A 16,034-nucleotide genomic window follows, 5' to 3' on the forward strand; every position below is an offset into this window, starting at 1 on the left:
AGGGAAGGGAAGGAGGAAGATAAGTTAGATCATGTAACTTCAGAAAATTTATGTGGAAATTTGTCATTACATGTAATTGGTTAAAAAAAATAACTGTACGGGGGCAGTTAGGTGGCTCAGTGGCTTGAGAGCCAGGCCTAGAGATGGGAGGTCCTAAGTTCAAATCTGGCCTCAGACACTTCCTAGCTGTGTGACCCTGGGCACGTCACTTAACCCCCATTGCCTAGCCCTTACCACCCTTCTGTCTTAGAACCAATAGACAGTATTGATTCTAAGATGGAAGGGAAGGTTAAAAAAAAAATAACCGTAGACATTAAAAAAAGAACCTTTATTCCTGCAAATTCTCAAAACCAGAAAGCTCTTTTCTGGAAAGGGAGCTTAGGAAAGTTTCACTTTCCTAATAGGGGGCTCCTATCTGTTCTCAGGCCTAATTATTATATATGGTAGTAATAAGCCAAGAACCTAGGGCAGCATTGGCAAAGTATTGGCACCCTTGCAGAGCTGGCAAGAGGGAGCTGCTTCATTCCCCCTCTTCCCAGCCCCTAAGGACATTTTTTGCATGCCCCACCCCTCTGTCCAGTCCCCCAAAGCAAGCACTTCCTCTGCTTTTTGTGGTAATGCTGGGGCCTCACAGGCAGCTTGAAATTGCAGTCTGGGCAGGTGAACTTGAAAACCTTCACCAACACTGCCCTAGGGGATACTTGCACAAACATATAGGCATACACACATATATATACCAAGAGCCTTTGTGCACACAAATTCTCACATGGTCTTTCAGACTCAACTACACGCCCTTACACATATACTTTAGACCATACACTTTCCTTGCCCACAAACTGCTGCGCCCATCCCCTCCCATTTCCTTGGGGCAGAGCCCTGAGAATTCACCTAGACCTGTAGCAAGCTTGTGTTGTTGTTTCAGGTGTCTGTGATATTTGATGATGTGGCTGTGTACCTCACCCAGGAGGAATGGGGTTGCCTGGGTCCTGCTCAAAGGGGTCTCTATAAGGACGTGATGCTGGAAAATTATGGAAACCTAGTCTCACTCGGTAAGGTCTCTCTCTTCCCCTACTTACCTAGGACCCTATATCCAAGCTCCTTAGCTTTCTCCCTTGTGAATAGTCATGGCGTATGAAGGGCTTATTGGGTTTGGCTTAGAATTCAGATATCAGATATTCCTAATCTCATCCAGGCTCAGAGACAGGGATTCTGAGTCTGAATCTTCTCTCTTCTTGATGCCTGAGACCTAGGACTCTCCCCCAGGATTCAGTATAGATGTGTCCAGTTGGTGGGAGTGTTGTACCTTTGTAGTAGATCAAGGACTCTTGAGGTAATTACTTTTCTCCAGCAAGATCATCAACTATTCTGCCCAGGATAGCCCAATTATGATACCTTTCCAAAAGGAACACAGGCTTTCTTTGAGCTTTCTAGTCATGGACTCTCTGAATGTTTCCCTTTTTCCTCCTGCTTCCTACAGATCCAGGGAGTTAGGACAATTTCATGTATCCAGCATAAACCACCAGATCTGGTTTCCTTCTCAGCAGGATTTCCAGTATCCAAACCTGATGTGATCTGCCAGCTGGAGCGAGGGGAAGAACCGTGGGTTCTGAACTTTCGACAAAGGGTAGAAGAGACAGATATTTTGAGAGGCAACTGTTCAGGTGAGTGAGTGAGGGTCTTTGCCCTGTTGGTCACAGGATGCCATAGTACAAAAATGCATTATTGGATGATTGTCTTCATTGGAGTCACTTCTTAACCATTTTGGTGTCCCTTAAGAACCTGCTACTCTCTGGGGTGGTGTCTGGATATTTATTGAACTAAAAACTCACTGAGTCGCCAGTGTCCATATTGGCCAGAGAAAGCTCCTGGGCTCTCTGGCTGCCCTGAGAAGATAGTCCTGCTGTGCTCTTCCTTTGGCAGAACACACCTATAGGGCAGGACTCAGGGCAGAGTGTCTGAAAATAGGAACTCTTTGAAGAAATGGTGAATGTTGGTGTGGAGCCAGTTGAGGGGGTACTCATAGCTGGCCTCAAGTATTTGAAAGGAAAGCTGTCAGGTACAAGAGAATTAGGTGTGTCTTGTTTGGCCTCAGAGGGCATAAGTAAGAACAATGGGTGGAAGTTTTGGAGATGAAGATTTAAGCTAGAGAGATGTCACAAAAACCTCCATCATTAACACTGTCCAGAAATAAAATGGGCTGCCTTAGTGCAGGTTACCTTTCACTAAATGACTTAAGCAAAGATTGGATAAGCTTTTGTCAGAGATGTCATCGAAGAGGTTCTTAGTCAGATTTCAGATGGCTTCCAAGGCCCCTTCTTCTGTTGGGACAGTTTTACATGAGCAGTCTTTGACCTACCCCTTCCATTTGCAATTTATAGCCCTCATCAAATTTAAAGGCAAATCTGTTATCACTATGGACTTTGTTAAACATACTCTTTCCTTGGCCAGGAGTTCTCATTCTTGAATCTAAATGCATAGTTCAGACATCCAAACATTCTTAGACATTCTTCTTAACCAGTGTTTACTTCTCTTATTCCATTCCCTTCTTAACATTCCTTAACATTAACCTTCAGACTGCAGTAGTTAGGAAAACCTCCGTGCTTCTAAGGTCTGTCAGTTCTTGGCTAGTTCATGATCAATCCCTGGTAATTTGCTTGATGTAGAAAGAACCCTAGATTTGGAGTCATAACCTGTGTTCAAATCCTGCCTCTGCTATTTACAACCTCTGGTACCCTGGGCAAGTACCCCTGACCTTTTGGAGCCAGGCAAACTAACAGATTTCTGATATCTCTTTCAACTCCAACTTTAGGACATCATAATTCTTTCTAGGTTCCTTTGGGGGGGGGTAGTATTATTTGTTCCCACAAGAATCATCAGAAAGAGTTCTGTTTGACAGTTGCTGAGAGACTGTGCCCCATGACTAGGTTACTTGCCCTGCAGAGACAGTATACCTCCCTGTGCTTATTGCAAGTTGGCATCTGGCTGACTCAGTGTGCCTTCCTCTTCCTGTGACTTCTGATAGGTGTTCTCTGACCTAGGAGCACCTGGGAGTGCTCTGTGGCTCTGAGGGAGCCCTCTGTGGAAAGAACTGCAGACTATTACTCAGCTGACCCTTTCTCTTTGCCTTCTTCTTCTGTGACACCATCTTCTACACTTCAGCTTCCAGACACAGATCTGAATTCTAGGTCTGTTTCTTATTTGTTTTCTACTTGAAGCACTCTTCCAAGTAACCCTCTATTCTCCTTGAATAGCTGGAGCCTGGAGATGTGATTCTCTAAAGCAAGTGTCAAATATGTGGCCCACAAGTGCCCAGCATTCTCACAACATTTCCTGTGCAACCTGAACTAGATTAGAATGTGATTGGGAACTATTTCACAAAATTAATTAATTAAATGATTGGTTGTTTAATTAGTAAGTAAAGTTTAAAATTGTAAGAAATCTTTAAAGTATTAAGTAATAGTTATCAACGGTATTTATTAGGCTTGAGGAAAAGCCAGACCCGATCTTTTCTAGCCTCTTTACAGATCCATTTTTTTAACCCTTTCTTTTGGAACAGTTGTTCTTGAGTTCTAAGTTCTATGCCCTTTCCCCATACTACTGTTTTTCATGTTCATATCCTTTGTATACTAATGATGGATAATTGAGTCTGTCAAGAGTGCAAAGATTCATTTGTCTGAGGAAATTCTAGGCCGCTAGTCTCTACCTCGGTATCTTACTTCACACATTAAATTTCTCACTCAAGCATTTATATTCTCATTCTATGGACTCTCCTCAAACTGTGAGATCACTTTTTTTCTCTGTGACCACCATTTCTTTTTTTCCCTCTTTTTTTAAATTTTTAAATATTTTTCCATGTTGGCCACCATTTCTACCATTACTTTGCTTATTTTGTGTCTCTCACCTTCTCTTATTTTTCAGCTCCTTCCACCCTGAACTCTCTTCATTCTCTGGGATTACCTTTTCCTTCAAGGTCAATGAATTGTATCTCTGTACCCCTTTCTCTCTTCCCCAACTGTGAGACTGATCCCAGAACATCATTTATTCCTAGGAAATAAAATTTTAATATAGATTTTCCTATTCTTTACCCAGTAGTTTTCTTTATCCTAGAATAAAAAATAGGTGACATTTACCTTTTCATTTTATCATTTCAGATTGTGTAACCAGGATTCAGAACATAGAACTGTCTCTAAAGAAAGAAATATCAGAAGAAATGGAATCTCAGTGGCTGAGAGAAAAAAAACTCACAAAGGATATTTCCAAGGGACTGAGTCTTGGAGAAGCTTGGGAAAGTGAGGCCATATTATGGAAAGATGAAAGAAGTCATACCATGGAGAGATTAAAGAAATCACTTTCTAAGGAGAACAGTTTCAGGCCAATGTTAATCATCCGGGAGAAAATCTCCATAGCTGAGGGAGGGCAGAAATATAAAAAATGTGGAAGAAACTGCAATCTGAATTCAAACACAGTTTCATACCAAGGATTTCCTATAAGAGAGAAACTCCATAAATGTGATTCTTGTGATCAAAACTTCACACATAATTCAGGTGTTAATAATATATCTAAAAAGCCATGTAAATATAATGAATCTGGAAACTTTGTCAATTGGAGTTCAGCCCTTAAAGTACATCAGAGAATTCATTTTGGAGGGAAACCTCATGAATGTAATGAATGTGGGAAAGCCTTCAAAGGGAGTACAGATCTTGTTAGACATCAAAGATATCACACTGGTGAGAAGCCCTATGAATGTAGTGAATGTGGGAAAGCTTTCATTCAGATCTCTAACCTTATACAACATCAGAGAATTCATACTGGAGAGAAACCCTACAAATGCAGTGAGTGTGGGAAAGCTTTCATTCAGAGTTCTAACCTGATTCGACATCACAGAAAATACCATGGAGAAAAACCCTATGAATGCAATGAGTGTGGAAAAGCCTTCAGTGAACGCTCAATTCTTATTGAACATCATAGAATTCATACTGGAGAAAAACCCTATGTATGCAACGAATGTGGGAGAGCCTTTGTCCAAAGCTCAAACCTTAGTCAACATCAGAGAATTCATACTGGAGAAAAACCCTATGTATGTATCGAATGTGGAAAAGCCTTCAGGCAAAGCACTAATCTTATTCAGCATCAGAGAACACATAATGGAGAGAAACCCTATGAATGTAGTGAATGTGGGAAAGCCTTCAGACAAAGTTCACATCTTAGTCAACATCAGAAAACACATAACTTTCGACACCAGATACTACATAATAGGAGGAAACCCTATGAATGTAATGAATGTGGAAGAGCCTTCAGTCAAAATGCACACCTCATTCAACACCAGAGAATTCACACTGGAGAGAAACCCTATGAATGTAGGGAATGTGGCAAAGCCTTCAGTGCACGATCCACACTTATTCAACATCACAGAATTCACACTGGAGAAAAACCTTATGAATGTAATGAATGTGGGAAAGCCTTCAGGCAGAGAACACAACTTATTGAACATCAGCGAATTCATACTGGGGAGAAACCATATGAATGTAGTGAATGTGGAAAAGCTTTTAGTCATAGTTCTAATCTTATTCACCATCGGAGAATCCACACAAAAACATAGTTTTATGGGTGGGATCTTTCAAAAATTCTTCTTAAAAATTATTCTATTCACATTGTGCCTCCATATACTATTGTGGCTCAGGGGCTAGCCCAGGGCCCCAGTTTAACTTTTGAGTTTGTTTATGGGTGAGTCAGGATAATATTCAATTATTGCTATTTTTTTTTTGCTATATTTATGTATGACTAGAGAAAGTGATAAAGGAGCAACTAAGGCAGAGCCCATTTAAGGTAAGGGGGATTCTGTTGCACTGATCCTCATAATTTGATGCATCTCCTCTTTTCCCCCTTACCTATGCTCTGCCTCAGTCAATATTAACTTGATCATCACTTGGAAATGTGGACCAGGAATTGGGGCAAGTTCCTGTATCCTGAGGATGAAGGATAATGTCATCTGAAAAGTGGCTTCTTTTTTCCTTTTTTGTTTTCCTCAGAGGACTGAAAGATCTAGGTGGTCTATCGGGGAGCAGGTAAAAGCCCGGGGAAGGAGAACAGGGTATATGGAGTGATTATGTCAGTCTTAGAACTGAATTAATCATCTTCCCTTATGGTTTTTTTCCCTAGCTTCCTCATTTCCATAAATTACACCAACATTCTCCAAGTTACTTGGATTCAAAATCTCAGGGTCATTTTTGCTGTTTTCTTCTTTTTCATGACTTAGTCAATGACATTTATTGAGCCCCTACAAGGCACCATATGAGGCATCTCAGGGGGAAGAAGGACATATATCATGCGGTCCCTGCCATCAAGGATCTCAGACACATAGATGTACGGATTCTATGAGGGGTACAGGGCAAGTGCCTAATCATATCTTTATCAATGCTTTCAAACCCAGGGCAGCACACTGGTGTGTTGATATGAAAAATATTAAGGGAAATTAAGTAGTACATAGTTGTATCAGGATTTAGAGTAAGAAAGAATGTTGGGGCAGCTGGGTGGCTCAGTGGATTGAGAGCCAGGCTTAGAGACGGGAGGTCCTAGGTTCAAATCTAGCCTCAGACACTTCCTAGCTGTGTGATTCTGTTAACCCCCATTGCCTAGCACTCACCACTCTTCTCTCTTGGACCCAATACACAGTATTGATTCTAAGGCAGAAGTTAAGGGTTTCAAAAAAAAAAGAAAAAGAATGTTTGGAATGAAGGAATGAATGAGAATGTGGCTGAAAAAAAGGAATAATTGACCAAGACTTGGTTCAAATCTTAAGTCTAGGGAAAAAGCCAAATGTCCTCATACTAAATTAATACAACAACCAGACTTCACAAATTTCCCCTTTGGCATTTTCAGGCTTTGTGGTGGTGAGCTTACTTAACCTTGACAGTAACCTCTGCAATTTCTACCTCATAGGAGGTTGTTTTGAGGCTCAAATAACTATAAATGTCAGTTATTCCCCAGTGTAAACCTTTGTGCTCCAATCAGACCATTACTGTCCTTTTCACATATTTGCTGGCATTCCTTCTTGGCTGCATTTCTTTACACCATTCACCTTCACCACAATCTAGCCAAAATGTATCCTTTGTCAGGTTCTTATTACCTCTCAGCTAGTCTATTGTACCAGTTTCTTCATTAGGTCTGCTTGCTGTCTTTCTCCAAACTGCCCTCCACACACATGCAAAAACAATCTTCCTAAAGCAAGTGACAGTGTCACTCCCAAAGCCTACAGTGTCTCTCTATTTCCTTTAGAATAAAATACAAATGTTGAAAGCCCTTTACAATCTGGCTCTAATTTCCCTTTTCAGCTTTATATTACAATTAAAATATTTGAGAGACTGGTTTTAGGGAATCAATTTATTGATCAGTATAACATTTAATCAATAAATTAATAAGTTAATGATCCTCTCGATGATTTTTTTTTGAAAACCAGAAAGTTATTTCATGCTGGTTTATAAATAAACTTTTGGAGCTCATTATTCAACCCTTCCTTTGGACATCCCAAGATTTCTCTGATTGCTGAATAGGACTGAGCTCCAAGTTTAGAGATGGGAGATCCTTGATTCAAATCTGGCCTCAGAAACTTCCTAGCTGTGTGATCCTGGGCAAATCACTTAACCCCCATTGCCTAGCCTTTATAGCTCTCCTGCCTTGGAACCAACACAAAGTGTTGACTATAAGAAAAAGTTTTTGAAGCCTATTAGGGCTCTAACCCCTCGCTCCAGCTCCCAGTAGAGGATGATGGGGGAGTCACATACCTAGCAGGATTAGGTTTATCTACTAATCTGATTTTATTGAAGAGAAACATTCCTTGGAACTCATTAAAACAAAGGGAACATAAAAGCCAATTGACTAGTTGGAGACTATTCTAGGACCCTGACATTGGAATAATAAATATATGAAAAATTCTCACATCTCAAATTTCAAAAATGTCCATTTATGCACCTTATGTTTCAACCTAACTGGAATCTTAAAACTTGGAATTCCATCTCCCATTTCCATCTTAGCACGAACTATCTCATCCAAATAGAATACAACTCCCTCCTTGCCACTTCCTACCAGAATTTTAAGCTTCCTTCAAATCTCAGTTTAGCCATTGTTTGTGAAACTTTTCCTGATTTACCCATTCAGTTGTCTCTCCCTCCTCAAATTATATTTATCTGTGTACACTTGATATACCCCCTCCACCAGTAGAATTTAAGTACCTTGAAAACAAGAACAATTTCATTTTTGTTTTTATAGTCCTAGCTCCTAGCACAGTACTTTGTATGAAGTAGGTGTTTACTATTTGTTGAATGAATGAATCCATAGCTTCAAAGCTCAGTTTAATTAAATCCCATATCTTCCATAAAATTTCCCAGAGTACTCTAAGCAAAAATTATTTCCCTTTCCACTGAACACCTATGATGTTATTATTGGGGTGATTTATTTGACTTAACTATGTACTGCCTTGCAATTTCCATTTTCATGTTATTTAACTTCTTGTGTGTTTTATAACATTTCATTTCCCATGCAAGATTGAAAACTCCTGGATGACAGAGACCATGTACCATATATCTTGGTATAGTGAAAAGAATCAAACGAGTCAGGAAGAATTGGGTTTAAATCCTGAATCTTCCACTTAATAGTTAAGTGACCTTGAGCAAGTCACTCTTTTGGCCTCAGTTTCTCCAATGAAAAAGGCAGGGCTACTTGCACTATCCACCACTAGAGCAGTGAAAAAAACATAGACTGTAATGTGAGCTGTCTCATACTTTTTGAATGAATCACAATTCACTTTAATAGATGTTTATTGACCTAGGGCCGTGATGGTGAACCTTCTAGAGATCGAGTGCCCAAACTGCAACACTAACATGCTGCATGTGAGCCCTCCACCTTACCCCCAGATAGGAGAGAGAGGAAGTGCTCCCATTAAGCTAATGGGCAGGGGAATGACTGATGTGAGAAATGTCTTCAGGTGTAGGTAGAGAGGGGGAGAGAATTAGCCCCCTCCAGCAGGAGTGCCATAGGTTTGTCAACATGGACCCGGGGGGGGGATGTGTGTATGTTTGTGTGTAAGTATTTATGTGTGTGAATAGGAGAATACATGGTCCTAACCTCTAGAATTAGTTCATAACATGTGAAACAAACAATAATAGGCAGTATATAGGCACTTTGGTAGCTGAAGTATGGGACACAAATGCTAGACTTCAGAGGGAGGATTTGTTATGCTAGAGTAAACTAGCTAGAAGAATTATAACTCCAAGAATAAGGCTTTAGAGAGAAATAGTTTTGAGCAAATTAAGACAAAACTAAAAGTCAAACATTAATTATAATAATAGTCAAATAGCCCAGGAGGAAAGAAACATCAAAATATTCATACTAGCACTTTTTGTGATAGCAAAAAACTGGAATCAAAGTGAGTGCCAATCAATGGGGAAAAAGTTAAACAAATTGGGATGTACGAATTTAATGTCTTAATAAATGACAAATAGAGATTCAGAGAAATACAGGAAGACAGAAACTGATGCAGAGCAAAGTATACAGAAACAGGAAAACAACATATACTATAATAATGAAAACAACACTAAAAGACACTTGAACTTAGATTAACCACAATGACAAATATGTCATGTGAGTATGTGTGTGTGTGTGTGTGTGTGTGTGTATGAGAAAGATGAGAGTGAGGAGTTGAGAATGACAATTTAATTTCATGACATACTAGGAAATTTAATATGTGGGGCTTGGAGAGAAAGATGTATTCTGTTTTGAACATATTGGATTTAAGATATCTACAAATCATCCAATTGGAGATGTTCTATAGATAGTTGAAGGAGTAAGACTGAAGGTTGGGTGAAAAGTTATAGTAGGCTAAATAGATCTAGGGATCATTAGCACAGAATCAGAATTAAATCTATGGGAGCTGATGATATCACCAGCAAAATATTGCATAGGGAGAAAAGGGCACAGCATAGAACCATGATGGCGAACCTATAGCACAGGTGCCAAAGATGGCATGCAGAGCATTCTCTGTGGGCATGTGACCACCTTCCCCACCACCACCACTGGAATTTGTTACTAGAAAGGCAGAGGGACTCAAGTGGAGCTATTGCCCTCCCCCTCTCCACCATGCCTGATGACATTTTTTCATATCACCCACCCCTCTGCCCAGAAACCCAATGGGAGCACACAGGGGGTAAGGGTGTTTAGCTCACAGGCAGCAGAGCTGGATGGGGAGCAGTGCACTAAGGGCATTCCTCACTTCACCCACCACTCTGCCCAGCAGTCCAATGGGAGCTCTCTTTCCTCCCCCTGTGGGGCAAGGGGAGGCAGGGTGCCCCCATCACTTGGTGGTGGGGAGGGGCATGGCACTTAGGCTCTAAAAGGTTCACCATCACTGGCATAGGGTCTTATCTTAGGGAGTAGTACATGCTGCTATAAATAGTCACTAACTCTAAAACAATTATCAAGATGGTCCTAATTTATCTGAGTAAGAACTCTGGTCTGGGAATGAAGGATATTTCACCAGGAATGGAGGACAAAGGATTCCTAGTTGTCATCAGGCAGACACTGTCCTCCAACTAACATAGAGATCATATAACCTAGGGCAGCATTGGCAAAAATGTGGCATGTATACAGAGCTGGCACTCAGGGAGCTGATCTGTTCCCCCTCTTCCAAGTGCCTGAGGACATTTTTTGCATGCCTTGCCCCTCTTTCCAGGCATCCAAAACAAGAACTTCCTCCCTCAGCTCTCTCCCTTAATGTGGTGGCTCACAGACAGCCTGAATTTACCCTCTGAGCACTCAAACTTAGAAAAGGTTCACCAACACTGGAGGGGAACCCTCACCCTAAATTTGCTAAATTACCACTTATTTTGGAGGAGGAGTGGGGACTGTAGGCAGAGGGGAGACATTTCACAGTGACCCCCTTCTGAAATTCTCTAAGAATTCACACCAACTCTCCCACTGAATGCCTTGGAAACTTACATTGACCCTCCTCGGTCAACTGAACTCTGGGGTGAGGCCACACCAACTATATTAGCTTCTTAATCTTGGGAGGATCCACTTGGAAAACTCATATCCCATCATTCCCTTTCTGAGGTAAAGGTACTTCCCTGCCTTCCTCAAAGTTCTTTCAAAGGGAAGGGGCATGCTGATTCTCTCTGTATTCTCAAATTTCTCTGAATAGGACTTAAAATGACCTTCCCCTTCCCTAAATATTTCTAGGGCAGGATCACAGCCTCCTTTCATCTATTAGTCCAATGATTCCCAAAGTGGACGCTACCACCCCCTGGTGGGTGCTGCAGTGATGCAGTAGGGCGGTGATGGCCACACTTTTTTTGTATTACATTCTATTCTGAGTTCAATAAATAGTTTCATAATTTCCAGGGGGCAGTAAGTAATATTTTTTCTGGAAAGGGGGTAGTAGGCCAAAAAAGTTTGGGAACCACTGTATTAGTCAAAGCTCTTAGAGGTGTAATAGGTATGTCTGCAAACTGCCCACCAAAACACAGGCCACTTCCCTACTCAGAGATGACTTGCAGGATAATATCTTCACCCTTTACAACCTTAACCAATCTCCAAGATCCCAGGTCAAAAAGGGACTGCAGATTGCACCTCTGCTCCAAACCCCTCACAAACAGCAATGTCTGTTGCTCAGCTCTCTCCTCCCTACCCTCTGCATTCTATTCAGAATGTCCATGAGTTCCAGTAAAGGCTTTCCCTAACATACTTACACAAATCTGCTTTTAAACTTTTTTTTTAAACCCTTACCTTCCATCTTGGAGTCAATACTGTGTATTGGCTCCAAGGCAAAAGAGTGGTAAGGGTAGGCAATGGGGGTCAAGTGACTTGCCCAGGGTCACACAGCTGGGAAGTGTCTGAGGCCAGATTTGAACCTAGACCCTCTCGTCTCTAGGCCTGGTTCTCAATCCACTGAGCCATCCAGCTGTCCCCTAAGCCCCATTCTTGACACCATCAATCCCTTCCTGAGGTCAGTGATGTTTGTATGCAATGAAGAATCTAATGTTCACATCCAGAGTCTGATCCATCATTCATATTACACCCTAGAGAATTTCCATTTTTGAGTGATCTTTAAAGATTTATTCTCTGATGGACGGATACTGGCCTCCTTGTTCTTCACACATGACATAGCATCTCCCAGCTCTGTGGCTTTCCTTCCTCCTCTCCTCCACATTGTGACTTCCTTCAAGACTCAGCTCAGATCCTACCTTCTGCAGGTCTGTCCTTGTCCCCCTCAACCCCTTCCCCCTGAGATAGCCTCCCATTTATGCTGTGTATATCTTATTTGCAGTTTGTTCACTAGAAGAGAGCTTCTTGAGGGCAGGGACTAGCTGACCCTACTTTATATCAGAACTTAGTACAATCCTTGAACATTCCTAAGTATTTAATAAATACTTGCAAACGTATGAAGACAGGAAATAAATGAGATGCCATATATGCGTAACAGTTCACAGACAGTTTGTCTAGATTAGAACCTAAAATCTACAAAATTGAGTGGTGTGAAATGTGGCCAAAGAGGTAGGCCAGTGCCCACTTGTCAAGAGCCAAGCAGTATTTTGTCCTGGGGCAAGAGGGAGCCTCTAGAGCTTCTTGAGCAGAGGAGGGGCTTTAGGCCTATCCATTTGGTAGCTATGTGGAGAATAAACCAGGAAGAGGGAGAAATTGGAGGCAAGGAAGTCAATTAGGAGGCAAAAGAACTTCTCTGAGCTGGAGGGGATGAAGATCTGGACAAAAGTGGCCTCAGAAATGGAGAGAAATCCAGCCTCAGACACTTCCCAGCTGTGTGACCCTGGGCAAGTCACTTGACCCCCATTGCCTACCCTTACCACTCTTCCACCTAGGAGCCAATACACAGAAGTTAAGGGTTAAAAAAAAAAAGAAGAAGAAATGGAGAGAAAGAGATTTTATCTTGCTTTTTAACTTATCAGGGTTTTGTTTGTTTGTTTGTTTGTTTTTAATGTACATGATTCCTAGAATTAATGTATCTTGATTTGGAGCTAAAAGGTATCTTTAGAGGTCATTTAGTTCCAACCCCTTCCATTTGTAGACCAGGAAACGGAGACCTGGCAGGGTTAAAGAGTTTGCCCAAGGTCACACAAATAATATTTGTCAGAATTGGTAGACTAGAATCAAACCCAGCAATGCAATTCCAAACCCAGCTCTCCTTCCAGATTATTTAGTCTTCCCCCATTTGCAGCTGAAGAAACTGAGGCCAGACAAGGTTAAATGATTTGCCCAACACCGAGTAGTAAAACCAGGATTAAGGTTTTCCCAAGTCCCTGGAAAAACAAACTACTCCACAGTCAGAAGCTTCCCAACTTCAGGCCCATGAGCTCTAGTCCAAGGGTTCATGCACAGTATCTCCACCTAGTGGTCACACATGGAAACACAACGGTGCATTTCTGGCAGGCGGCGTAATACAGCAAGACACGTGTTAGTGCTGCCGCCTAGTGGCCACTCCCCAGCGTTTGTTACCAATGAGAAGTTCTGGTCCCAAGGTTTCAGGTTGTGGTGTCTGTTTGCCTTCTTCCATCTGCCCCCGGCCCTGGATGAATGAGACCTAAGCACATCCCTATCTTTGGTCCATGATGCTCTGGATCCTGGGATTTGCCCCTTTCCAACAGGAAAATGTGTTTAAAAGAAGAGGTGATGTGCCCAAAGGAAGTGCTGGAAGGTAGAATTGGTTACCCGTGGACTAATGAGAAAGAGCGCTACCCACATTCAGAGGAAGAACTGTGGGAGCAGAAACACAGAAGAAAAAAACTGCTTGATTACATGAGTTGATGGAAATACGTTTAGGGATGCAGACTCTAAGCGATCACCCTAATGCAAATATTAATGATATGGAAATAGGTCTTGATCAATGACTCATGTAAAACCCAGTGGAATTGTGCATCTGCTATATGATGGGGGGGGGGAGGAGGAGAGGGTTAGAACATGATTCATGTAAATATGGAAAAATATTCTAAATTAATTAATTAAATAAAATTTTCAAAAAAGAATTGGTTACCCATGAAGACTTGGGAGTGGAGAAGGAAAGAAGTCTGAGCGCAGGGAACTGCAGGACCCGGGAGAGGAGATTTAGCCTTCATCTGGCATGGGAAAGAGAGCTCTGGAAAGGCCTGGAACCGTCCTTGCTCGAGAAATTCAAACAACTCAAGCAAACCAGCTATGAGCTCAAGTCCTAGCCCTCAAAGAGTGAGCTCACATTCTGCTAGGGATACCGCATGTACAGATAACTTAATGCAGTGCAAAGGAAGTAATTTCCAAAAGGAAGAACTAACCAACGGGCACATCAGGAAAGGCATTTTTAAGAAGCAGCACTTCATCTGGGCTTTGACAAAAACTAGAGAGTCTGAGAGGTTGAGGGGAGAAAGGATTCCAGGCATGGAGGGCAGGAGATGCAATATCATCTCCAGGGAAATATCCTGTCCGGCCCAATGGATAGGCAAATGGTATTAGAATAATAAGAATTAAAAGGGGGGGGGGATAATTATTGTAATAAAATAATTTGTTTGTAATAATATATTGGCTTAATTGTAAGAATTAAAATTGGAAATGTAGATGGGATTTCTGTTGTGGAGAGGTTTGAATGTCATGCTGAGTTTCTATCTTAATCTAGAAAGGATAGGAAGCCAGTGAAGATTTTTAAATATTGGAATAACACGGTCAGATTAGTGTTTGGAGAATGTCAATTTGGCAGCTCTGTACAAGGTGAATTGGAAAGTACAGTCTATTGCAATGCTTCAAGCAAGAAGCAACAAAGAAAGAACTAGGGTAGAGGATGTCTGGGGGGAGCTTCAGCCTTTCTTTATGGGTGTGATGATAGAAACCACTCCCTAAGTTTGTCCTACCCATTTCTCTCTCTCTTTTTATTATTTAAAGCTATTTTATTTTATATTTATTTATATGTATATATGTATATATTTATATATATTTATTTTAAGATAAATTTATTAAAAATTTTTATCTTTATTTTATTCCAGTAATAAATTTACACATAAGTTTTCCAGGGTTACATGATTCATATTGTCTCCCTCTTCTCTTCTCTGCCTTCTCCCAGAGTTGACAAGCAATTCATTCCGGGTTATACATATATTACCACTCAAAACATAGTTCCACATAATTCATTATTTGTAAGAGAGTAATCTTATAAAACCAAAACCCCAAATCTCATACCCAAATAAACAAGTGACAAATCACAGGCTTTCATCTGCATTTCTCCTCCAACAGTTCTTTTTCGGAGGTGGAGAGCATTCTTTTTCATGAGTCCCTCAGAATTGTCCTGGGTCACTGTATTGCTATCACATTTGATTATCCAATTGGAAAATAATTTTCAATTATTCTAGCAATAGCAAGGGGGGAGGGGAGTGAGTGGTTAGACTTCTTTCTCTTCCCCCTCCTGGGCAGTTGTTCCCCAGAATAACAGAAACCCTTGTAAACCAGGAATGGAGGCTATATTAACTTGAGTGTCTCAGGGCTAAATTGGCTGACAAATAGGGAATTATCCCACAGAAATTAGCAGTTTCCACTGTAGGAAGATTATTCTCAAAGCTTTTGGTAAAGTGCTCAGGATGACTTCAAACAGCTGCCTTGCCCTCTGGATAACAGCTATGCTCAAAGCTTCCCTGGATGAAGATTTAGCTCTGGTAATGTATGGATGGAGTTGGTAAAGCCTATAAATATTAACTTCACACAACCCACAAACTTAACAAGGGAAGGGATTTATTAATTCAGGAAAACAGGGGAGGGATAATTTCTAGGGTAAAAGGTGAGATAAAACTATTTAGTATCTTCAGGATATTGACAGAAATAGCAATCCCCCAGAGGGGAATGCCTGGAATAAACTTATTTCCCTAATTCCCTCACAAACTAAACTTTCTCTTGAATATAATGTTATCTAGTTAAGATGGTGAAGGTAATCTTGATTGTAGATCTATATTGTTTAGATATTAGCTGAGATACTGTATATGGGTATTTTCACAGTGCTCACAGCCTGGTTTAGTCTG

General features: G+C 41.0%; 1 protein-coding gene across 1 annotated transcript; it reads left to right on the forward strand.

The window, feature by feature from the left end:
* The first annotated feature begins 4,431 nt into the window (after window positions 1-4,431).
* Window positions 4,432-5,599, forward strand: LOC123256200 (zinc finger protein 135-like). The gene is made up of 2 exons (XM_044684877.1): window positions 4,432-4,465; window positions 4,545-5,599. Exons 1-2 carry the CDS (start codon window positions 4,432-4,434, stop codon window positions 5,597-5,599), a joined length of 1,089 nt encoding a protein of 362 aa, XP_044540812.1.
* The last annotated feature ends 10,435 nt before the right edge of the window (window positions 5,600-16,034 follow it).

The sequence above is a fragment of the Gracilinanus agilis genome, chromosome 1 (assembly GCF_016433145.1).
Source record: "Gracilinanus agilis isolate LMUSP501 chromosome 1, AgileGrace, whole genome shotgun sequence".
Classification (NCBI taxonomy): Eukaryota; Metazoa; Chordata; class Mammalia; order Didelphimorphia; family Didelphidae; genus Gracilinanus; species Gracilinanus agilis.

Coding starts and splice junctions, on each gene's coding strand:
- LOC123256200 (XM_044684877.1), top strand. CDS start 4,432: ATGTGGAAGAAACTGCAATCTGAATTCAAACACA. Junction 4,466..4,544: donor GCAATCTGAATTCAAACACA/GTTTCATACCAA, acceptor CACATAATTCAG/GTGTTAATAATATATCTAAA.